Source organism: Periophthalmus magnuspinnatus, chromosome 23 (assembly GCF_009829125.3).
Source record: "Periophthalmus magnuspinnatus isolate fPerMag1 chromosome 23, fPerMag1.2.pri, whole genome shotgun sequence".
Taxonomy (NCBI): domain Eukaryota; kingdom Metazoa; phylum Chordata; class Actinopteri; order Gobiiformes; family Gobiidae; genus Periophthalmus; species Periophthalmus magnuspinnatus.
This window is the reverse complement of record NC_047148.1, coordinates 23,002,809-23,023,799: the sequence shown is the minus strand read 5'-3', so window position 1 is coordinate 23,023,799 and position 20,991 is coordinate 23,002,809. Positions and strand designations below refer to the sequence as shown.

Genomic DNA, 20,991 nt, shown 5'->3' with positions numbered 1-20,991 from the left:
ATTTATGCCTAGTTTTGACAGAACACATTTAATGAGCTTGGAGCATACATTACATTTTTATGTCTTCATCACAATGAAATGTGATGTTAATGGGTTTATAGTGGTATAATTATTTACATTAGCATTAATATTACTGCCTATGATCACTTTGAGTTTCTTGAAATGTGCTATATAAAATGTAATGCACTTTTATTTTTAATAAACATTGGTTTGAGGACCTCATTTGGGCCCCGGGCCACAGCTTGGACTCCTCTGTACCTTTATGACAAACTGCTCGGCCTGTTCTTATTGTAATTTTGTGATATGTTTGTGTATTTATTGAGCTCATACGTGACTTATTTATTGTATTGTTATGGCACAGTGTTGTTGTTCCTGGGATAATGCCTCCATCAGCACCAAGCCCACTGCCCACTGCCTTTAACTGTAATATCGCGAGACTTGGTTGGCGCCGCGACCTCATGGACGAGAAGCAGCAGCTCTGCAGAGAAAGCCAAATGGATGTGTGAATATTTGTGTATATTTGTGCACCTCTGAAAACCACAAACTGCGTGCATTTAATAACGGTCCCGATCTTCATTTTTGAGCTGAATTCGCGCCATTATGTGGATCCAGGTTCGGACAATAGACGGAAAAGAGACGCGGACCGTGGAGGATCTTTCTCGATTGACCAAAATTGAGTTGTTACGGTTAAAAATTCAAGATATCTTCAACGTGTCCCCGCATCAACAGCGACTGTTCTACCGGGGGAAGCAGGTAAGACCCGGGGGCTCTCACTGGTCTCACAGTTTGATCCTGTGTCAGTGTTTAAGAGAAAAACACAGGGACACAGTCTGATGTTTCCAACGTTTGACCCGCGCGAGCTTCCTGTTTTCAAAGGAATTCTCAAATGGTTGTTGCGCAAGAGCCCGGACTGCTCCAGAGAGAAATGCACCACAGTTTGGACAGATGAGTGCACAGGATCCATGTATTTATGAGGATGGAGCTTTGTATGAAGCCTGTGCAACAAGTTACTGCGTCATATGTTTGTTTACATTAAGAGAGAGGAGAACTGAAGGCCACAGCTTTAATCACACTCACTTTACACAAATCCCACTGTTTCCTTTGTCCCAGCTCCTTCTTAGTGACTCAAAATCTATCCCTCTAGTCTGAGCTGCAGCCGGGTTTGAATATATTTCAGCCTGTTGTTGTTTTGACATGTTATGATGGCCTAATGTGAAGGTTAAACCCCACGTGTCTTAAATAATAAAGCAATAAAGCGTCTGAAATAAGAGAATGTGAGAGAACACCGCCGTGAGAGCAGCTCGGGACCCCAGTCTGATGTACACCTCCGTCTCAAAGACTCTAACCGCTCCTTTTGAACAGAGAGAGGTTCAGATCTGAGACGGAGAAAAGAAATGGTTTGAGAGGAGAGTTTAAAAAAAAGCTATTTTTGTGAGGGAATACAAGAATGGAGGCCTTAGACGTCATCTGTCACAGAGCCAAAGAAAAGAAACAAAAGAGGACAATAGGAGGGCCATTAAAGGCTGGAACTGGAGACAATAGCTCCTCCCTTAAGACAGATTTAAACTTCGTCTTTTGCCATTTGAAATAAGGGAAGTGGGCAAGATATTTGGTCTAATTAACAGTTTGTGTCTGATCCTAAATCTTAACACATTTATTAACGAGGCTACGACGACAGTTTACTTTAAAGAAATATAATCTGCATTTTTGATACCCACAATAAAGGCGAACATTACAGGTTACATTAAAGCATTGATATCGACTGCAGGCCAAAGGATGAAATGAAAGGAGACATGTTCCCTCGTCAGTAGCTTCCTCAAAGTTGTATGTTAATAGATTCATTTTTAGGTAATTTCTTTCATTGCTTTGGATTTGAGACCCCAATCCCCACCCACGTCCCCTGTACTTACATGGAATTATATAAAAAACTAAGACCCAGGATCATACATATTGTCACATAGCCATTTTTTAACAATAAAAACGCAGCGTGTTTGCCTTTTCCCATGTCATTTCTGAGCGTTGGGCATCATTAGACCTGCTTCCTCAAAGCTGTGCACTTCCTCGTAGATGCTTTGTTTCCGTCTTGGGTATCTTTGGTCCGTCTGCCTCTTGCTTTTTGCCGTCTATGTCCACTTCCAGAATATGGATGCAGAGATTTTGGACCGTGATGATGTGGCCAAAGTACCGTAGCTTCTTTTTTCTTACAGTTTTGTCGTTGTGTCGCTGCGAATGGGGTTCTGCAGTTTTGAAACGGAAGTCGATATTCCCCCATTTCGATTACTAACGCGTTTTAGATAAATAAATTGTTTACACAGAACAAAAGGTTAATGGTGATATATTTATGTTATTTTTTTTGTCTGTAAATGTGCTACTAACATAGACTTTTTTATATAAATGGACATAGCTAACCTCCAAACAGGAAGTGGTCATGGGCGCACTTCCTGCTCCATCATCTTTCTATTGAAAAACTGTCCTCTCTCTGTCTCTGCTGCTGTCAGACTCGTCATTCTGGTCTTAAATGTTCGTATTAACCCTCTACATGATCCTGGGGTTTTTATTTCATTATTGTGTCTGTAAATCAAGATATGAACATTAATAACAGACAAATCAGGTCCTTCTTTCCCCGAGGTCGCTCCTGTTAGCGTTAGCAACAGGTTTGATTGACAGCGTTGCTAAGCGTGCACTCTCTGCTCAACCAGCGTCGTGTGCGGGAAGGGGCGTTACCTTCAACAGTCTCGCTCCTGATTGGCTCTTTGGTTGCTATGATATTCACAATCGCAATTTACAAATATGGAACTCGTCTCCGAATTAGCCGCTATAACTGTTTGCCTCGATGAGCTTCATTTGGAGCTGAACGCTGTGGATGACGTCGCTCTGATTCAGTCCACGTCTTTATACAGTCTGTGGCTACTAACTAAACCACTTTCCCAATGGTAACCTGAATTACAAATATTTTGCATTTCATTCATTAAGGATAAAACTTTTCTTTTTATAATGGAAATGTTTTTGGTGATTGGTATTCACCTTATTCCAGAAGTTGTCGTGGGCGCTGCCGTCGTCATTTGAGTTTAATTATTTTGTCTGGAGCTGCCGATCTTAACAGCAAATAAGCTCTGTACGGACTACAGAGCCGTTTTAAAGCTTCTCAGAGAATCGGCGCAGTGTCGATTTGTTGCACATAAACAATGAACATTTGACACAAACCAAACTACTTTATAAAATATTTTAGCGCCCAAACTTTTCTCAAGTTCTACATTGAAAAGAAGGGGATTTTCCAAAGTGCTGCTACAAAGAAAGAGCGGTTTAGTTGCATTTACAGGAAAAGTGGGTGGGGCCGAATAAGGTCAATAGAATTAGCATTGACCTTTTTATTGCAATAGATTCGCTTTTTCAAGGGGCAGAGTTCATGCTGGAATTTCACTGTAGAGCGCAGATTTTCTTTTACGTGTTTTTATTGTTGAAAAAACGTCTGCGTGACATGTCTGAACTCTACGTGTCTGACCCCGAGTCGGAATCTTTTAAGCCATGATAACTTAAGTACAGAGAAGGGGGAGGGGATGGGGGGGCAGTGGTGAAAACTGTTTTCAGACATTTTCACTCAAGTCTTGAGCGCACGAGAAAAGGGAGTGTGTGGGTAAAGTTTGTTTAGGCATAACGTGTCTTTAAACAGGATCTTGATCTGACTAAATCCCCACAGATTGGGTTTCTTTTTTTCCCTTTTCTTGTTGATCCACATAGTGTTGTATTCTAAACTTACAGCCAGTTAAATTGTGTTCAGACCCCTGGGGCAGTTGCTTGGCTCTTATCTTATATTCTTAGTACGGTTTTATCTCTTTGGAATATTAGTGGGATTTCTGTGATAACACTTTTAACTAAATCTGTGGCAAACAAGCTGAGTAACTGGTGCGCTTATGCACGTAATGGAGCGTTCAGCCTTGTAGTTTAGACTAGGAGGAGTAAGGCAAATTCCTTTTCAAAATGGCGTCTCATTTCTTCCTCTGGCTTGCTGCGCCTTTTGACTCTAAGAGAAGCGTGTTCACTCACTGATCTTATTTTGGTATTTTGATGTTCAAGTTTGATATTAAATGTCTCTCATGTTCACGTCGCACATCCACATATAATTTGACACTAATATAAACAAACAGGATTTATTCTATTCTTATCCTTATCTGCAAGATCCCCATTCAACAAGTTAGCAGCTCCCTGTGTCGTTACGACTTCACTGTCATCGTGCTTTTAGCTCGATGACAGTGAAGTCGTAACAGCTCGTCTCAGCTCTGTTTGATTGTGCCTCATGTTGTGGCCCTTGGACTGATGCAGACTCATCATATATTGTGTGATTGTTTGATGAATGTTTAACTATGTGAAGACGCCTGAGGCTTTGTCTGGTGATCGTGTTACATTAATATGGTGCTTTGGCTTTTTGGTTATTTGTTCTTTATTCTGTGTGAGTCGCGCCGCTCCTCCACCACCGCACAGCTTCACCAGCTCTGCTTCCCGCTGTCAAATAACAAATTAGAGAAGTGTGAGCGGTGGCCATACTTGGATCCGCAGCACAATGAGCTGGAGGCAGCTTCAAATGCAAAACGATCAGGAGGTGTGTTTTTCAGTGCACTGTAGCTGCACAGTGGACTGCTGTGTTTGTTACACAGAGGTTTGCGGCTGTATGTGTTGCGTTGATGATTATGTTTTTTGTGGTTTATAGGAGCTGAGAAGGAGGGGTCTCTTTGGGTTGCCATAGTAACCTGATCATTTCTTTCACGAAGCTGCTCTTTTTGTTTAAATCAAATGTTCTTTTTAGCTTCACCCTTTTCAGTCGAGAACATGCTCGTGTGGATTTGTTGTGTGATGAGGGCTCGATGATATGACGATAAACAATAAAATCTGCACCTTTCTACATGTCAAAATGTGGGTCATTAACTGAAAAGGCAAAAATAAGGTTGGCCTTCTCTTAGTTTGAAAGCTGCTACACTGTTCAGTTAGTATAAAAAAATACCCTAACGAGCTGTTTAACCAAAGAACAGCTCGGTGTGCACGTAAATTGTTGTTGACTCAATGCAGTAATAAACGTTTATTCTTTCTTGTAGATGGAAGATGGCCAGACATTGTTTGACTACAACGTCGGTCTAAATGACATCGTCCAGCTCCTGATCCGGACACAGTCTGACACTGCAGACAGCCCCGATGTCAAGAACTCTCTGGGGGACATCGCAGCCTCAGCCAGTGCCATCGCTCTGAAAACCAGTGAGGACAATAATGGAGACGTCAAACCAAACACGAGCGAGCAAGGAAGTACCAAAAATGGATTTAAATCAGACCCGGCGCAGGACCAGCAGCCGCCCTCCTCCAGCCGCTGCATGCTCATTAATGCAGGGATTGGATGTTATAAGGTAAGATGTAGGGCTGGAGGATGAAAAGGGTGAAAGAAAAATACAAATGTGTCAACTGGACAAGAAGTTGTAGGAGTAAAGGTCAGATTTGGACACTGCCTTATATCTGTCTGAAGAGAGGAGCTAACACACCGATTGTTTAGAGCTTCGGTTTGTCGGCTCGGTCTAATGAGCTGCACTATGTCTGAACTGTGTCTGACTCGTATTTAGCATAATCATTCAAGCCCTTAATGGTTGGTCTTACACCTGTTAGCGTACGAGCCACTGCATGAAATAATACATCTATTCTTATTTTGGTTTTCAAGCTTCAAGTAGCATGTTCTTGTTTTCTCAGATTAATGAACTGGTGGACTGCAGAGACATCAGCATCGGCGCTTGGTTTGAAGCTTGTATTGAAAATGTGACACTTGCTCCTGCCAAACCAAAGGTGGGCCGGCCCTCAAAAAGGACTAACGGAAAGCTGGAGGCTGAGCTGGGCCAAGGCCAAAGCACTGACTCTAATAGGAATAACAATGGTTTAAACACCGAGAGCAACGGAGCCACTACCTCCCAGAACGACTCTCCGGTCATAGAGGCCAGGCAGGACGTCATTTACCACATTAAATATGAAGAGTAAGTATCTGATCACAACACGGTTTTCTATTTTATTATTTTAGTCTGACAAAGAGAGAATGGGACACAAAAACTACAGATGCTCCCGCTGTGTGAATTTGATTAATATTTTATAAGTATCTACCTACTGTGTCTTTTAAAATTTAATGACATAAAAAGTATATTTAATGTTGATGGATGTAGGACTTTGTAAACCTGATACGACAGTGTGGAGTGTGGGATGAGTGGATGTTGTCTTCCTCCTTGAGTTTTGTCAGTGATTGTGTCTCTGTTCAAGGCCTGGTATTAGAAATCTTGAAATTCAATTTGGATTTCTAAAAATCTCAATTTCGCATTGCCTTACTTTTACTTTCCCTTTTGCTTTATGTCACTGTCTTTTTGTCTGTAAGGGCATGAGGGATTTATAAAAATCAATTTCACTTGTGTAAAACATTTACTTGTTTAACATTTATTTCCATTTCTTAAGTTACCCAGAAAATGGTGTGGTTGAAATGATCCCGTGCAATGTGCGACCTCGCGCTCGGACTTTACTGCGATGGGATCAGCTTCAAGAAGGCATGATTGTGATGGTCAACTACAACATGGAGACTCCAGAGGAGAGGGGCTTCTGGTTTGACGCGGAAATTCAGGCCCTCAACCAAACATCTCGAACAAACAAAGAGCTGCGAGTCAAGATCCTTATTGGGTGAAGCCCTAAGTGTTTTACTGTTGCATACACTCAAACATTTCACGCGTTTTAACAGTTAATAATTATATCAAATTGTATTTTCAAATCTTTCTTCCACATTTTCCAATATCTTTGTCTAATGCTGCAGTGTTTAGTCCCATTGAAACAAACTGGTTAAACACTGTCAGCTGATCAAACTTTGTCCAGGGCCATTGGACATTTTTTTGCAAATATTGTTGCCACTTTTTGCGGCCGCAGTACAAACTGGTTCATTTGCAGATTTGTGGTCTAATGCTGCGTTCATTTGAAACTCTGAGATATCTACAAAATCATGTGTCTTCCTAAAGTGTCAGAGAGAGAAGCCTGTGAAACAATTAACTTAACTAGCCCAGATTCAAGAAGCAGGTTCAGTCCAAACTCAGAGTATTAATCCTGAAAACAGCTCAACTCAGTTTTGAATTTCACTGAGAGTTAATCTAAACCCTGAGTCTCTGCGGTAACTCGCTCTGTGAACCTGGTCCAGAGCAGGTTTTATTCCTCTAACCCAGAGTTTAACTAGAGCCTCAAGGAGAGCTCTGATTGGTCAGTGACTGCTCCTGAGGGAGAGCTCTGATTGGTCAGTCACTGCTCCTGAGGGAGAGCTCTGATTGGTCAGTCACTGCTCCTGAGGGAGAGCTCTGATTGGTCAGTCACTGCTCCTGAGGGAGAGCTCTGATTGGTCAGTCACTGCTCCTGAGGGAGAGCTCTGAGCGCATTCATTTATATTTAGACTCATTTTGCTGAAATACTTCTGTCATTATTATCTGCACTGAAGTGTTTTGGGAAGTGCAAATTTTTAGATCCATATATCACACTTTATGTTCACTTAAAAATTTAGATTTATGTAGAATACGTTTAAAAACTCATTGAGCTGCACAGCTCTCAACATTTTAGATTAGCAAAAAAAATTATAAAAAAATTTAAATTTAATTTAAAATCTGAAATCAAATATTAAAATAGTCATTTTAAATGTTTTTTTTTTTTTTATCTAAGGCTGCAACAAACTGATGTGTGCCTCGAGTAATCTCAGGCCGACATAATTCTCTTCAAACTGATGCGTCCAAAGCTCGTTCCACAGTCACATGACTTCCTCTAAGATGGACGCCTCCTCTGGTTTATTGTTGCTGTGGTGAATCGTCTTTTCTGGGATCCATTGTTAAAGTCTTGTAACCTCTGCTAAACTCAGAGTTTATTATCTCTATTTCTAACTCTGCTCAAAATCTGCTTCATGAAACAAAACTGAGTTCTGTCTCAGAGGAGATTAACCCCGACTCTTAAACCCGACGTTTATTGAACCTCCTTCGGGGCCATTGTCTTTACTGAATCATCGGAAAGATATGTGAAAAAAAACAATTAATGTGATAGTAAAGTCGAGTGTTTGGTCGTCAAATTGCTAAATGCAGGTTTACATGTTTTATTTGTATATAACAAAGGCCCTCTCAGGTTGTAAGCGTTTGACTCCCGAGTTAAAATTAAAGCCTGTATTTGGAGTTGGAGGTCGGATCTTCTAAGTTTTCCGAGCTCACATGAACGCAGCATTAAACTGTCAATAACTGAGTGTGTGCTGCCTCCAACGGCCAGTACATTTGAAGAGGCCTGAGACGACACAGACTTCAGCTCTGACTGGAGACCGACAGAGACGCGAGGGGGCGGAGTTTGAAGTGTTACGTCAGACCAGTCACATTATTACTCAATATTGAAATCATTAAATACAACCCTCACATTTAAATCCTCAAATACAGGAAGAAATGGCTCTAAAATTGAATAATGATGGTTGAATAAAATATTATGTTTATTTAGAATTACCATAAAAATATCAGAAAACTTTAAAATAAACAAAAATCCAGTCTGACGCAAACTTCCTAAACTCAATAAACAGTTTTGCCCCTTTCTTGTTTTTTGTGGGGTTTGTCAGAGGCCCGGGCGATGTCGTTGAGGACTGCAAGGTTCACTTCCTGGATGAAATCTACCAAGTGGAGAAACCGGGTGCTCGTGCCCTTTCGTCTGCAGATGGACCGTTTAAGCGTAGGTTTAATCCTGATGCGATGCTTCGTGTGAAACCTTCGTGTCCTTTTAGTTATTTTTTTTTCCTCTGACTCAAGGTAAAAGCGGACCGGAGTGTAAGCACTGCAAGGCCGATCCTGACGCCGAGTGCCGCTTCTGTTCCTGCTGCGTTTGCGGTGGGAAGCAGGACGCTCACATGCAGCTTCTGTGTGACGAGTGCAACATGGCCTTTCATATCTACTGCTTAAACCCGCCACTGTCCACAATCCCCGATGACGAGGACTGGTAAGAGACTATTAAACAGGGAACGATGCGGACAACGTGCATGTTTTTTTTGGGTTTTTTTTCCCCCATTATTGTTCTTTCAGCTTAACTTCAGAAGATTCTTTGCCTATTTTTGTTCCAGGTACTGCCCCACTTGTAAGAACGACACAAATGAGGTTGTAAAAGCAGGGGAAAAACTGAAAACCAGCAAGAAGAGAGCGAAAATGCCTTCAGCAACTACGGAAAGTCAAAGGGACTGGGGGAAGGTGAGAAGCGTCGCACAAAGTTACAGCAACATAAAACCAGAGTCTTAACGCAGCGCTGCTTTTAGTGAACTCTGAAACTCTACTGCTCTGTTTTAATTTTGCAAGATTGTTCCATGCAGTATTAGAGAAAAAATGTGTGAGAGTAAACACGGTAGTACTTCTTGGAAAAGCACAGGGTCATTAAAGCCGTGGGTTTGTAGTCGTCCGTAACAATGTCGTATTTCAGTGGGACAAAGTTGTTTTTACTCATGTCCGTTCTCTTCATTAACTACATGGAATTGTGATGTTATTTAAAGCAGCGATTTGTTTTCTTTTATACAAAACGTGTCTGTTTTTATTTCAGGGCATGGCTTGCGTGGGGCGAACTAAGGAGTGTACGATTGTTCCGCCAACTCACTATGGACCCGTGCCTGGAATTCCTGTTGGAACGACTTGGAAGTTCAGAGTACAGGTCTGCTGATCTCGAGTTCTATGTAAAAATATATATATATATGTTTTAGAAATGAAAACAAAATCATCAGCTGCTGTTGTTTCTGTGGTTCGTCAGGTCAGTGAAGCAGGCGTTCACAGACCTCACGTCGGAGGGATCCACGGGCGCGTTCACGATGGCGCCTACTCGTTGGTACTGGCTGGAGGATTTGAAGATGAAGTGGTGAGTTTACTTCATATTAAAAAAAAAATCTGTTTGTTATTAACCTCTGTCATACAATATAACATCACATATTTGTTATTTTTACAACACAATTTCAAGAGTGATGTAAGTTGTGCAGTGTTACAATTAACGTTTATTTGGAAGCTTGTTTTTTTTAAAGGATATTTAAGGGAAGCTCACTCTCGGATGACTCATCTCCGTTACCCGTCTCCGTTTCCCTGGGGTTTACACAAAAGCCTTTGTTACTGTAGTAAAATCTAATTGAGTTTCCACTTTCCTTCTGCTGCAGGATCGAGGAGACGAGTTCACGTACACGGGCAGCGGCGGACGGGACCTGTCGGGAAACAAGAGGATCGGGGAGCATTCTTTTGACCAGACGCTTACGCATATGAACAGGTACGTGTGAACGGGCACGTGTGAACGGGCACGTGTGAACGGGCACGTGTGAACGGGCACGTGTGACCGGGCACGTGTGACCGGGCACGTGTGAACGGGCACGTGTGAACGGGCACGTGTGAACGGGCACGTGTGAACGGGCACGTGTGAACGGTAAACCAAATTTTGGAGCAGTCGGTCCACAGCCTGAATGCTCCTGAGAGGTCACTCAGGTCAGAGAGGGGCAGTACTGTTGTGTTACTTATATTTCAAACTAAATTATATTTCAAATTAAAGTATATAAAATATTTAGTAAAACGTGTTTCTTGTAAATTGTTATTTATTTGTGCGCAGGGCTCTGGCCTCAAACTGTGACGCTCCTTTGGATGACAAAGTCGGGGCAGAGTCCAAGAATTGGCGAGCTGGAAAACCAGTGCGAGTTGTCCGCAGCTCAAAGGGTCGACGCATCAGTCAGTACGCTCCTGAAGAAGGAAACCGATATGACGGCATTTATAAGGTAAACACAAACTAACCCTGGGATCAGGGGGCCCGGCCATGTCCGGCCAAAAGCCACAGAAATAAAACACGACTGTTCTTCTGCTGGATTTTTCAAAGTATCTGGCAAAGACACAAACCCACAGGCTTTAATACAGAATAAACAGCTCCTCAAATTATTAAATTATGGCTTTGGAAATGAGTTTTAGTCACTAACATTTAAGACTTTCATTATAGAATATTTGGATTATAGAATATTTTCAAAACTGACATATTCCTCAGAGTAACTGCTGATCTAAAACACTGAACCACAGGGATTAAACTGTGACATTTGTCATTAGGTGGTAAAATACTGGCCTGAAGTTGGGAAATGTGGTTATCTCGTCTGGCGGTATCTGTTAAGACGCGACGACCAGGAGCCCGCCCCATGGACACCAGAAGGTCTCGAGAGAAGCAAGAAGCTTGGGCTCACGGTGCAGGTTCGGTCGAAAGCTTTGATTTATCACCTCATTTTTTGTTCTGTGCTTAATAAAAACATTGTTCTGTTTTGTTCTCCTGACCAGTATCCTCCTGGATACCAGGCAGCCATGGCTAACAAAACCCGAAAAGAGGCCATTGCCAGACCTGGTCAGGGCGGGAAAAACAACAGACGCTATTCTGGAAGAGGCCGGGGAAGGAGACGACGCTCCTTCAAGAAGAAACAGGAGGATGATGATGAAGAGGATGAAGAACAGTTGATTGCATGTTTGGATGATGATGAATTGCAAAGCAATGGAGATGAGCAGGAGGCAGAAGATGGCGGTTGGATCACTCATAGTTAATTTATACACATAGGTTTCTTGTGCAGTTCTTTAATGACTTTTGTGCCTGTCTTACATTAGATTTGTCTTCATCAGAAGAGCCTCCTTCAAAACAGCTGAAGGTAGAAGAGGCTTTCCAACTGTCCGAACAGCAGAAAAGGTTAATTCAGGATGACGTCGCCAACAGAAGATTATGGGATGAAGCCATGGAGCATCTCAAAGAAGGACCAGTATGTTCATCACCGCTGCACTAAATGTCACAATCTGCATTAAAACACAAATAATTGTGTGTCTGGTTTGTTTATAATTAGAAATTTCTGAGTAAACTGGAGCAGTCCTTCATGTGCTTGTGCTGTCAAGAGTTGGCCTTCCAGCCCATTACCACAGTCTGTTCACACAACGTCTGTAAGGTGTGTATACTTACTTTACTTACTTTATTTATTTAAAGGACAATGTGCAGTTACATTAAAAGATGGCTGCACCATAATGCTACTTTCCACCTGTAGTCCTGTAGTATGCAGCAGTGTGTATGCAGCAGTGTGTTGTCACGAGTCTTTACTGTTGACCTGAATGTCTCTGCCTCTTCCTAGGCCTGCCTGCAGCGATCGTTTCGAGCGCAGGTCTACACTTGTCCTGCTTGTCGTCATGATTTGGGGAAAGACTATAACATGTCCCAAAACCAGACGCTTCAGACTCTGCTTGATCAATTCTTTCCGGGCTACAGCAAAGGCCGATAAAGTCAATCAACCAGCACTTTGTACATAACCCTTACATAAGACCCTGTATACTATCAGTTACTAAAAGCTTCAGCTAAAATGCTTTGCTTATATATGAAGTACTTGGACTGTAATTGTACATAAATCATTTATGTATACAATCATTCATACACAGACAACCTCATGAGGGAGTGACTTTATCTGTTAATATGGACGGTCTCCATTAACGTCACCAGCCTGATTTTTTTTTTACAAAGGACACTTTAAAACTCTACTTCTGCTGATCTAATGCACATAATTACGAGCGCACAAAAACTCCCACCACAGTAAATCTGAACAGTTAAACCAAATGTTTTATTACTAATCCTTTTTATATTGAAATTGACAAATAGGATCCGTTTGCACCTTACCTGCCAAAAAGATTAAATACACCAACCTGCATTTACTGTACCACACATTTAACACGCTTTTCTAGACTACATGTCCTTAGATTATACCACCAATGATTCTGCAAAGACAAACTGTAAAATGTCATTTTGAGGAGCTCCACTTCAGTCATTTAGTTGTCCCTAGAGTTTATAGCATAGACTGTATAAAGTATAAAGTGTAACGTTATATATACAGTCTATGGTCTATAGGCAAGGACAGTTCTGTTGATACTTTTATCTTATGGAGTTTCCTTTTTCCTGTTGTTGCCATTAGATGAAAAAGCAGGTGACATAAAATATGTAAATTTTGTACATATTTCTAAAAGCTTCATTTTTACCCTGATCTAAATTCCTGATTCTTTAAGTCTATAATTAATATTTTCATTGGAAAATACATCCCCGTAACTAGATAAATAATCACCGTAGAGTTGGTATGGTACATTAAATGCATGGTCATGAGAGCTAGAACATATGAAACACACATGTAGCTGTCAAAAGCTGCCCAAAGTGCTTACACAATCACGAACTAAAGCTCTTCAGTTTGAAATATTTAGAATCAAAGATGATAATTTATTGGTGGGCTGTTCATTTTTGTTCATTCAAAATGTTAAATCATTTGCCATCATCTATTTTACGACTGTGATGTGCGTACTTTTCATACTTCTTTTGTTGGTAAATCTTGTTGAGATTGTTCATTTTTTACTAGTTGTATCCTGTCCTCTGCTTACAGTGAATCTGCCGTATTTACAGATGTCTCGTAGATACTTTTGCTTCTGAGCTGTGTTTTCAATTGCACAAACATTTCTGAAAAAGTCATCTATATTTTTAAAGTTCTTAATCTTACGTCTTTATGCTGTTTTCATGTAGGTGTCTTTGTTCAGCACATTTTCTGTCACTTTTGGAAGTTATGAGCTGAACTTAAAGTTTTCACATTGTCGATCATAAAAATATAACTCTGGATTCTGAACATTGTTCTTTACCACAGCCGTTTATCCACTACAGTAAAATCAGCTTCAGTCCTCATCAAATATGTCAAATGTTGAATAATTATCAGGATTTGACCATAGCTGAGTTTGTAAACATGATTTTCACAGGTGCATGTGTTGTATATTTCTTAGGTTTATTGGTGGAACATTTGGACTTTGGGGTGTTTTTATGTGGCATCGGATTAGTTTTACTCACTTTTTTCCTCTTCTGCTATGAACTTCAATATACTTCTCCGTTCACTTAATTACTTTACTTTTGTATGACTTTAATTTTGTATAGCAAATTAAACTGTACCTTTACATATTCTTCCCATTGATTGATGAAGCCTTGTGATTGCCATTCACATTTTGCATTTCTGACCAAGTATGACTTCAATTATAAATATATATTGAGATTTGATGGGCCCTACAAAAACTAAATGACTGATATTTATAATCAACACTGAAAATTACAAAAACAAAAAAAAGCATTTTATATTTTTGTTCAGGACTGAAGTTGATCTGTATTTGGCCCAAATTTGAGATGAGCATCTGTAAATTGACTTTGGGATTTACATTATGTCCTTAAGGCCCTAAATTGTATAGTAAATGTCTTAACTGTTGTTCAAAGTGTTATTTTATTTACATGTATGGTTCAAATCATCAGATTTTTTATAATCTGTTTTACTGGGACCATAAAATGTGACATGTGGAGACACACCCATTTGTTTGTTAAACCATTACAGAAAGTACCACTATGCAAGAGAATAACAAACTTAAAAACCTTAAAATTAATATTTCAAATCAGAAAACAATACAAAGTGCCACATATTACAGATATTAAAATGGCACTTTTGAGACTCACCATATGAACAAAGGCTGTAAACAGACAGAGTTCATCTTTCACTTTTTGTGTAAATGAAACAATTATGCAAGTTACTTTTGTCTTTACCTAAAAGTAATAATGCAGGGGGATAAAAATCATTGAGGAAAGACTTAATTTCCCCATAAGACAATCTTGGAAAATGGTGAGAATGTGAACCTGATCAAGAAATGAATCATTTTTAACCTGATTTGAAATGTAAAAATATATATACATCTATTTAAAAATATTCACCTAGATGACCTTGATGCAAAAGAAAAAAAACAGGAATTGCAGCGAGTGACGACAAAGGTTCTTTAATGATTAAGTTATAATAAAACAGAAGGGCAAATGGATTAACAGAACACCAAGTTTTCCCTTGAAGACAAACTCAGGAATTAAATGCCAAACAGAAAAATAGTGCCAAAAAACATTGAGTACTCTGAAAAGAGCTGAGATGAGGAAAAATTGAATAAGTGTGTGACCAGGACTCGACATCCAATCAGTTACTCTTCATCCGAGGAGTCCCTGTCAAAGCTGTAGGCCATGAAAAAAACATCAGGTCGAGGTGGGACAAGGGCATGGCCTGGTTTCACAATCTCAAAGCCAAGAAAACTGAAGGTACGCACAAGTTTAGCTGCAGGGAGAGGAACAAAAAACATGTTACAGCTCTTGCAATTACATTTAGAGCCTAATGGAAAGAACTATAGCACATACCACGATCATCTCTATTCTTGTAAAAGCAGACAAACACGCTAATGACTTTCAGATGTTCTTCAGCGTACTCCAGGAGAGCCGCAAAACTGAACACAGTAAAATGTAGATAAGTAAACAGCAATAATGCAGTTGTACAAGCTGATTAAATGGTTTTGAGCAACACGATTCTCTGAAATGGATGTTTAATGGACCTCACCTCTCCTTGCTGCCTTCAGGAAGAGGGTCAAGAGGAATCTCCACATAGAGTGCACTGCTGCTCAGGACAGCATCCCACTGTATTGTCTTAGTAACAATAGGTCGACTTTGGAAGTGCAGTATCCTTGGGCGACCGCTCCCTGCTGGCTCCTCAGTGACAGTCAACTTTCGATCCTGGGAACAAAGGAACATGAAATCTCATAAAAAAAAACATTAACAGGGATCTGATGAGCCCTGCAAACATAATAAAAACAGCCTTCTGTAAACAGGTAACAGATACTTACTGAGTAGAGTGGCTGAGCTGAAGGAGTGTGATCCCAAATGCCATTCCCTCGCCCACCTGGGATCTTCAGGGGTGGGAGAGGGGCATCAGGAGCACCACAGAGGCCCTGGGCCACGGGTACTACTAAAGTGCAGGGAGAGGCTGCAGAAGAAAAACAAACAGACATCAGCATTACGTAGTAGGACCTGAAATAGAGCCACTGACGTTATACAGACAACAGAAGACCATTTTATTAAGCTGGAATACCTAGCATTTGGCCATCCACCATTGTTGCGTAATGTACAAAATTGTGAACTTGGAACAGCTTTAAAATCAAATAAATCCGTAGTGTTAGCCCCCACAGTGGATAACCAGGAGTACATAACTAACAAATACAAGGACGTAGTTTAAATTTACACCTACATGTTGACGCTTTAGTTATTTAAGGCTGAATTATTAAAAATCCGCATTTACATAGAATTCTGTTTGTACCACGGGTTAGTCTATCGTGATACTTAAGTTTGCTGCTACGATGCACCGCTGCAACAGGTCAAAATATTAAATTACACCGTGACAAGTAAATAAAACTTGTAAACAACTTCCGCTCCACTGTGGTTTCCAGCTAAGCTAACACCTCCCCTCCCCCACAGCCGCTAGCAGCTAGCACTTAGCTTCACATTTGTTTACTTACTTCCCAATCATGTCACAGATATTATTACTAAGATCGGCCATGGTAGCAATGGGCTGTTTTTTTCCTTCTTTTTCACGAGCAAAACAATGACTATTTAGGATTCGCTGGAGGTTGGATTTTACCATCCGGCCTCGGGTCGAGAACCACGAACGGACCTGTCTCTGCTCCTGCTCAGCTGCGCAATGACGAACAGAGACGACGTACTGCTGTAAAACGCACGTGACACAAAGGACACGAGGCACGTCCGGTGTGCGCCCTGAACTTATTTCAAAATAAATTAAAACTAACCACACAATGTCTTGTGTTTGGAAGGTACACGTTGCCTTTTTTAACTATTAAACTTTTATATAATCTATAAATACAGTTGTTAGCATTGTTTGAAAATTAATTCAACGTAACAAACACGTTTTTTATGAAGTCAAATTCTTACTTTGAAGTGTGACCGGAAGTGCGGCCCGTGTATTGTTCCAGCCTGACAAAGAACCGCAGAGGCTCAGAGCTAAAAGAGCTAATGTCGCCCCATCGAGCTAAAAAAGTCTCAAAATTAAGTGTAAAAGAATCAAATTATGCGGTAGTGTAATGACTGTAAACAACTACTGTCTAAAAGTGCGTAAATCCTTTATCAAGTGTTAAAATCGCTGCTCGCATGTGGTGTTTTTGTTTTTGAGCCTGAGCTGATGGAAAAAAAAGAAAAAAAAGAATTGAACTTAAACTGAGACGGTCTGTTTCAGATTATATTAATTTATAATATAATAGTATTAGCAGCGCACACAGGGCTGTGAGTCCCAGGACAAAGTTTTGTTGAACTGACCCAAATTTAGCAGCACATTTTACAGTAAATTAGAAATCAGCTTCAGTCAAAACAAATAAACATTAGTGTGTGAGACAGATCAACATTAAGGTTAGAGCCCCCAAAAGTGTCACAGCCAAACATCTCCAGAATAGAAACCTTATGTCTTCATAAAATGTCTTTAAGAGCATTTAACTCGGGTTTGACTCTAAATTAAAGTTGATTTTGAAGACCTTTACTCTCCCAGCATGACAGGCCAATAAACCAGAAAAAGGGCTGAAGACTTTTGAGGAAGTAGGCAGGGCCCAGGTCTATTGTTGAAACAGTAGGCTACAGTATAATCGTCTGATAGGCCTACTGTAGAGGAAAACAGCCTTTTCCTCTCATGTTTTTTTTAGTTTCTGCTCAGATAAAGAATACACTTGAAACAGAAGTAAAGTCCAGCGAGTTTACTTAATCAAATAGAAGAAAGCAACACTTATACAAGGAGTCTGTTGACATTTTCATACAGAGACTGGATGTTTACACTTATACAATGACTTTTATTCACAAACTATAGAGGGAGGCTGCCATCGTTTAGACTTAACGCCTCTTTCTTGGTGCACAGGTCAGTCAGCCTCACACAGACTGGAATATCATGTATTTGTGGTGACATTTAACTTTGAGTCTCACAGCTGTGATCTCAGGCCTTGTCTTCACGACCTCAGTACAATCATGAACTATAGAAGTGTTTATACAAAAAACTAAGCACAGTTATTTAACAGTTTCCTCCTTTCATTTAAGTCGTCAACCAAAAGCACAATGATCACGTATGTGTACATTTTGCAAATAATAAGAAAACTCTCACCTCACCCATGGAGAACACGGCACCAAAACCTTTCATCCACTCCTACAATGATCTTCCCTAACACCACACAACAACAACCCTGCTCCTTCGTCTTCGTCGTCGATTGTCCAGTTGTCCTTGGAACTGTTGAAGGGGTTCGTCTTCCTCCTCTGAGTTAGTCGTCATCCTCATCCTGTCCCTCCTTTGCCTGGGACGTAGCTGTGATAATAATAATAATCTATAAAAAGAAAGTGTGAGTGCATGAATCAAAACAAATGGCACGTGGGAAAAATTATTAACACAACCAAAGCGAGTTCAAAGGTCCTTGGCTATAATCTTTACATATTTAGATTTTTAAATGTTCATATGTGCTGTCCCTTTACAAAATACTTCCATTATCTATAACTGTCCATAACTGGTCACCAAATCTGTGTATTTTATCTCTGATTTTGGCAGATTGAGGTCAGGCCGGTTTGTTTAGTCTCAGAACCAGTCGTCAAATCTTTTTGTGTTCTCACTTAAGTCCTCTGAGGCTTTCTAGAGACTCAATTAGTTGTCGTGGTTGAATAAGTGACGTGTAATGGGCTAAGTTGTGCAGCAATTTTCAGTCGTCTTGTTGGTGTGAATCCCGTTGAGTCGACGAATGAGTGAGCAGTCAATCGTTTTTGTTTTTTTTACTGTTGCTGCCATGTTTCTTGCACATCCTCCTCGTCCCTGCTCCACCGGGTTGAGTTTGGAGTTATAATACATCAGTCAGTTCAGATTCAGGTTCAGATCCACTTGTTTCTTCTCCCCGTGGGTTGAAGATCCTTTGTTGGAGCTGACGGGTTTCTCCATGGTGAATACGCTGCTTGTCCTCCAGTTGTTCGCCTCAGAGGCCTTTTGCGTCACATTTGCTGGAGATTGATCTTTGAGTTGATTGATAAAGGGGTTTTGACACAGCATCAGGGTTGAGCGTGTTGAGAAATATAGACATCGAAATCACCGCTCACCTCTTCGATTTAGTCCTCATGCTTTGTTTTTATGATTATCTCTGTATCAAAGTCGTGGCCTGAGGTCCAGCTCTTGGTAACAGAGGATAAGGTGGATAAAATAAAGCAGCGTCCAGTGTTGCATTTAAGAGGAATCAGAGAAGATGTTTGAGGTGTTCCTGCCTTTTAATGCTCTTTCTATTGTCTATTACTACATCAACTAGTGTTTCTAATGGTCCATCCTGGGATTTTTGAATTTCCTTTTGGGCCTGGATTGCTCGAGTTTGGTTCTTTTTTGTAACTTAAATTTTATTCCTTTTTTTCAATCAAAAACACGAACATCAAACATGTCTGGGTAGCACATTTCTAGTCACTTTGCTTATATAACATCCATTTTTTTCTATTTTTTGTTCATTTGTGGCTCCTGTAGTCTCAGTCTGTGTGTAAGTTTTTCCATTACAAATATGTCTTCAATCGTTGTTTTCCACTGGTCCTTTGTTGGTGGTATGTTCTTCCCCCATTTCCTCATTATACATTTTTTGGCTGCTATCAACATCACCTTTACGAAGTATTTATCACGTTCAATAACACTGTCATCCCGAAAGTTACGTAGGTACTGAATTTCTGGTTTCCATAATATTGTGTATCCCAGTACTTCACTTATCACTTTACACACATTTTTTCCAAAATTCCAAAAGTTTTGAGCATTTCCAAAATATATGTGAAGGGTCCACATTCAGTTCCCCGCATTCTCTCCAACATTTCTGAGGTACCTGTAATTGTTTACTTTTTAGCTGAGGTGTAATAAAAAAAATTAAAAAATCGAATCAAGTTTTTCCAGGCAAACTCCCTCCATGCCCGAGAGCTGGTGGTTGTATCGAGTTTGGTTCTTGAAAGCCATCGTGAGTTGGTCAGTGGTTTCTGCTTGTTGTTTTAGCTGAAGTTGCAGTTCCTCTAGAGCAGGATCAGTTCTCAAGTCCAGTAGTCCTGCCTGGATTTGCTGGTGCTTGTATCATTGGCTGACCTCTTTGGTGAGGAAAGGAAAGGTGTCCACACATGATGGAGGTGAGGCCTGTAGAGCCAGGGGTTCTTGGGTGGGATACAGTGGTGTAGACGCTGGGGTGGGAGGAACCTTTGTGGAGTTTGGCAGATGTTGTTCTGGAGGTGGTGTGGTTACGGAAAATACTCCACTGGGTTTCTTCACTGACAGCATCATGTCCGTGATCCAGGTAACAGTGGGACTTGCTGCAAGAGCTTCCTTCACTTTCCCTTTTAAGAACTTTGGTTTTCCTTTAACGTCCTGTTTGGATCTTGCAGTTTGATGTGTTCTTTCGTAGAATGACTTAAGTTCTCTCAAACATCGCAGAGGACTGAATTCACTTGTGTCTATCCGTCCTGCCGTATTTTCCAAAAACAAAACAGTTTGATCGATGGCGTGGCTGAATTTCCTTCTTCTGCTGCTGTATCTTTAATCTTCTGCTCGAGGCCGGTGAGGAGTGGACCCAGGTTTGTAAAGGGAGGCCCAGAGTTAACACAGAGTTGGAATTTTGTTGGTCGGCCATGATCACGGTGTCAACTTGTGGTGTGTGTGTGTGTGTGCGGGCGTGGGTGGGGGTGTGTGTGCGTGCGTGTGTGTGTGTGTGTGTGTCTACTCCTGCCATTGACTGATGTGTGATCTCAAATGAATTATTGGCTTTTTTTAAATTGTAGATTCTGTTTAATGCTCAGTTGATTCAGTTTGTATTGGCTCTGGGTACTTAGTCTTAATTATAATTCTTAGTTGTCTTATTTTCCAGATTATCTCTGAACTCTAAACTATTGACTCTTTAATATGACTCATGTTTTCAAGTCCCCATTTCTCAGAATAAACAATGATTCAGGACTTTCACACAGACCACATGACGCAGACAGATGACGGATGTTATAGTTACTGTTGAAGTGATGTGTGACTGGAGCTGATGTGAGGAAATCCCTGGTTTACAGGTGAAAACAGAAGTTTAGATT

General features: G+C 40.6%; 2 protein-coding genes across 3 annotated transcripts; one reads left to right on the top strand and one right to left on the bottom strand.

The window, feature by feature from the left end:
* Window positions 1-433: 433 nt before the first annotated feature.
* LOC117392263 (E3 ubiquitin-protein ligase UHRF2-like) lies at window positions 434-14,388 on the top strand. Of its 2 annotated transcripts, none has more exons than XM_033990304.2 (16): window positions 434-753; window positions 5,088-5,390; window positions 5,725-6,002; window positions 6,469-6,687; window positions 8,624-8,733; window positions 8,811-8,997; window positions 9,119-9,242; window positions 9,586-9,693; window positions 9,790-9,894; window positions 10,184-10,290; window positions 10,624-10,786; window positions 11,106-11,243; window positions 11,328-11,565; window positions 11,646-11,794; window positions 11,876-11,974; window positions 12,155-14,388. In XM_033990304.2, the coding sequence occupies exons 1-16, from the start codon at window positions 601-603 to the stop codon at window positions 12,299-12,301; spliced, it is 2,628 nt and encodes an 875-aa protein (XP_033846195.1). In that variant the 5' UTR covers window positions 434-600; the 3' UTR covers window positions 12,302-14,388. The 2 variants fall into 2 exon arrangements, with proteins under 2 accessions (XP_033846195.1, XP_055087510.1); XM_055231535.1 differs by having other exon boundaries at window positions 447-753; window positions 11,328-11,580; window positions 11,661-11,794; window positions 12,155-14,333.
* A 448-nt stretch (window positions 14,389-14,836) lies between these two features.
* Window positions 14,837-16,591, bottom strand: oaz1b (ornithine decarboxylase antizyme 1b). The gene is given in 6 exon segments (XM_033990307.2): window positions 14,837-15,172; window positions 15,253-15,338; window positions 15,449-15,621; window positions 15,732-15,818; window positions 15,820-15,871; window positions 16,401-16,591. Coding segments are annotated over 6 exon segments (654 nt in total). The 5' UTR covers window positions 16,526-16,591; the 3' UTR covers window positions 14,837-15,041.
* Between the last annotated feature and the right edge of the window lie 4,400 nt (window positions 16,592-20,991).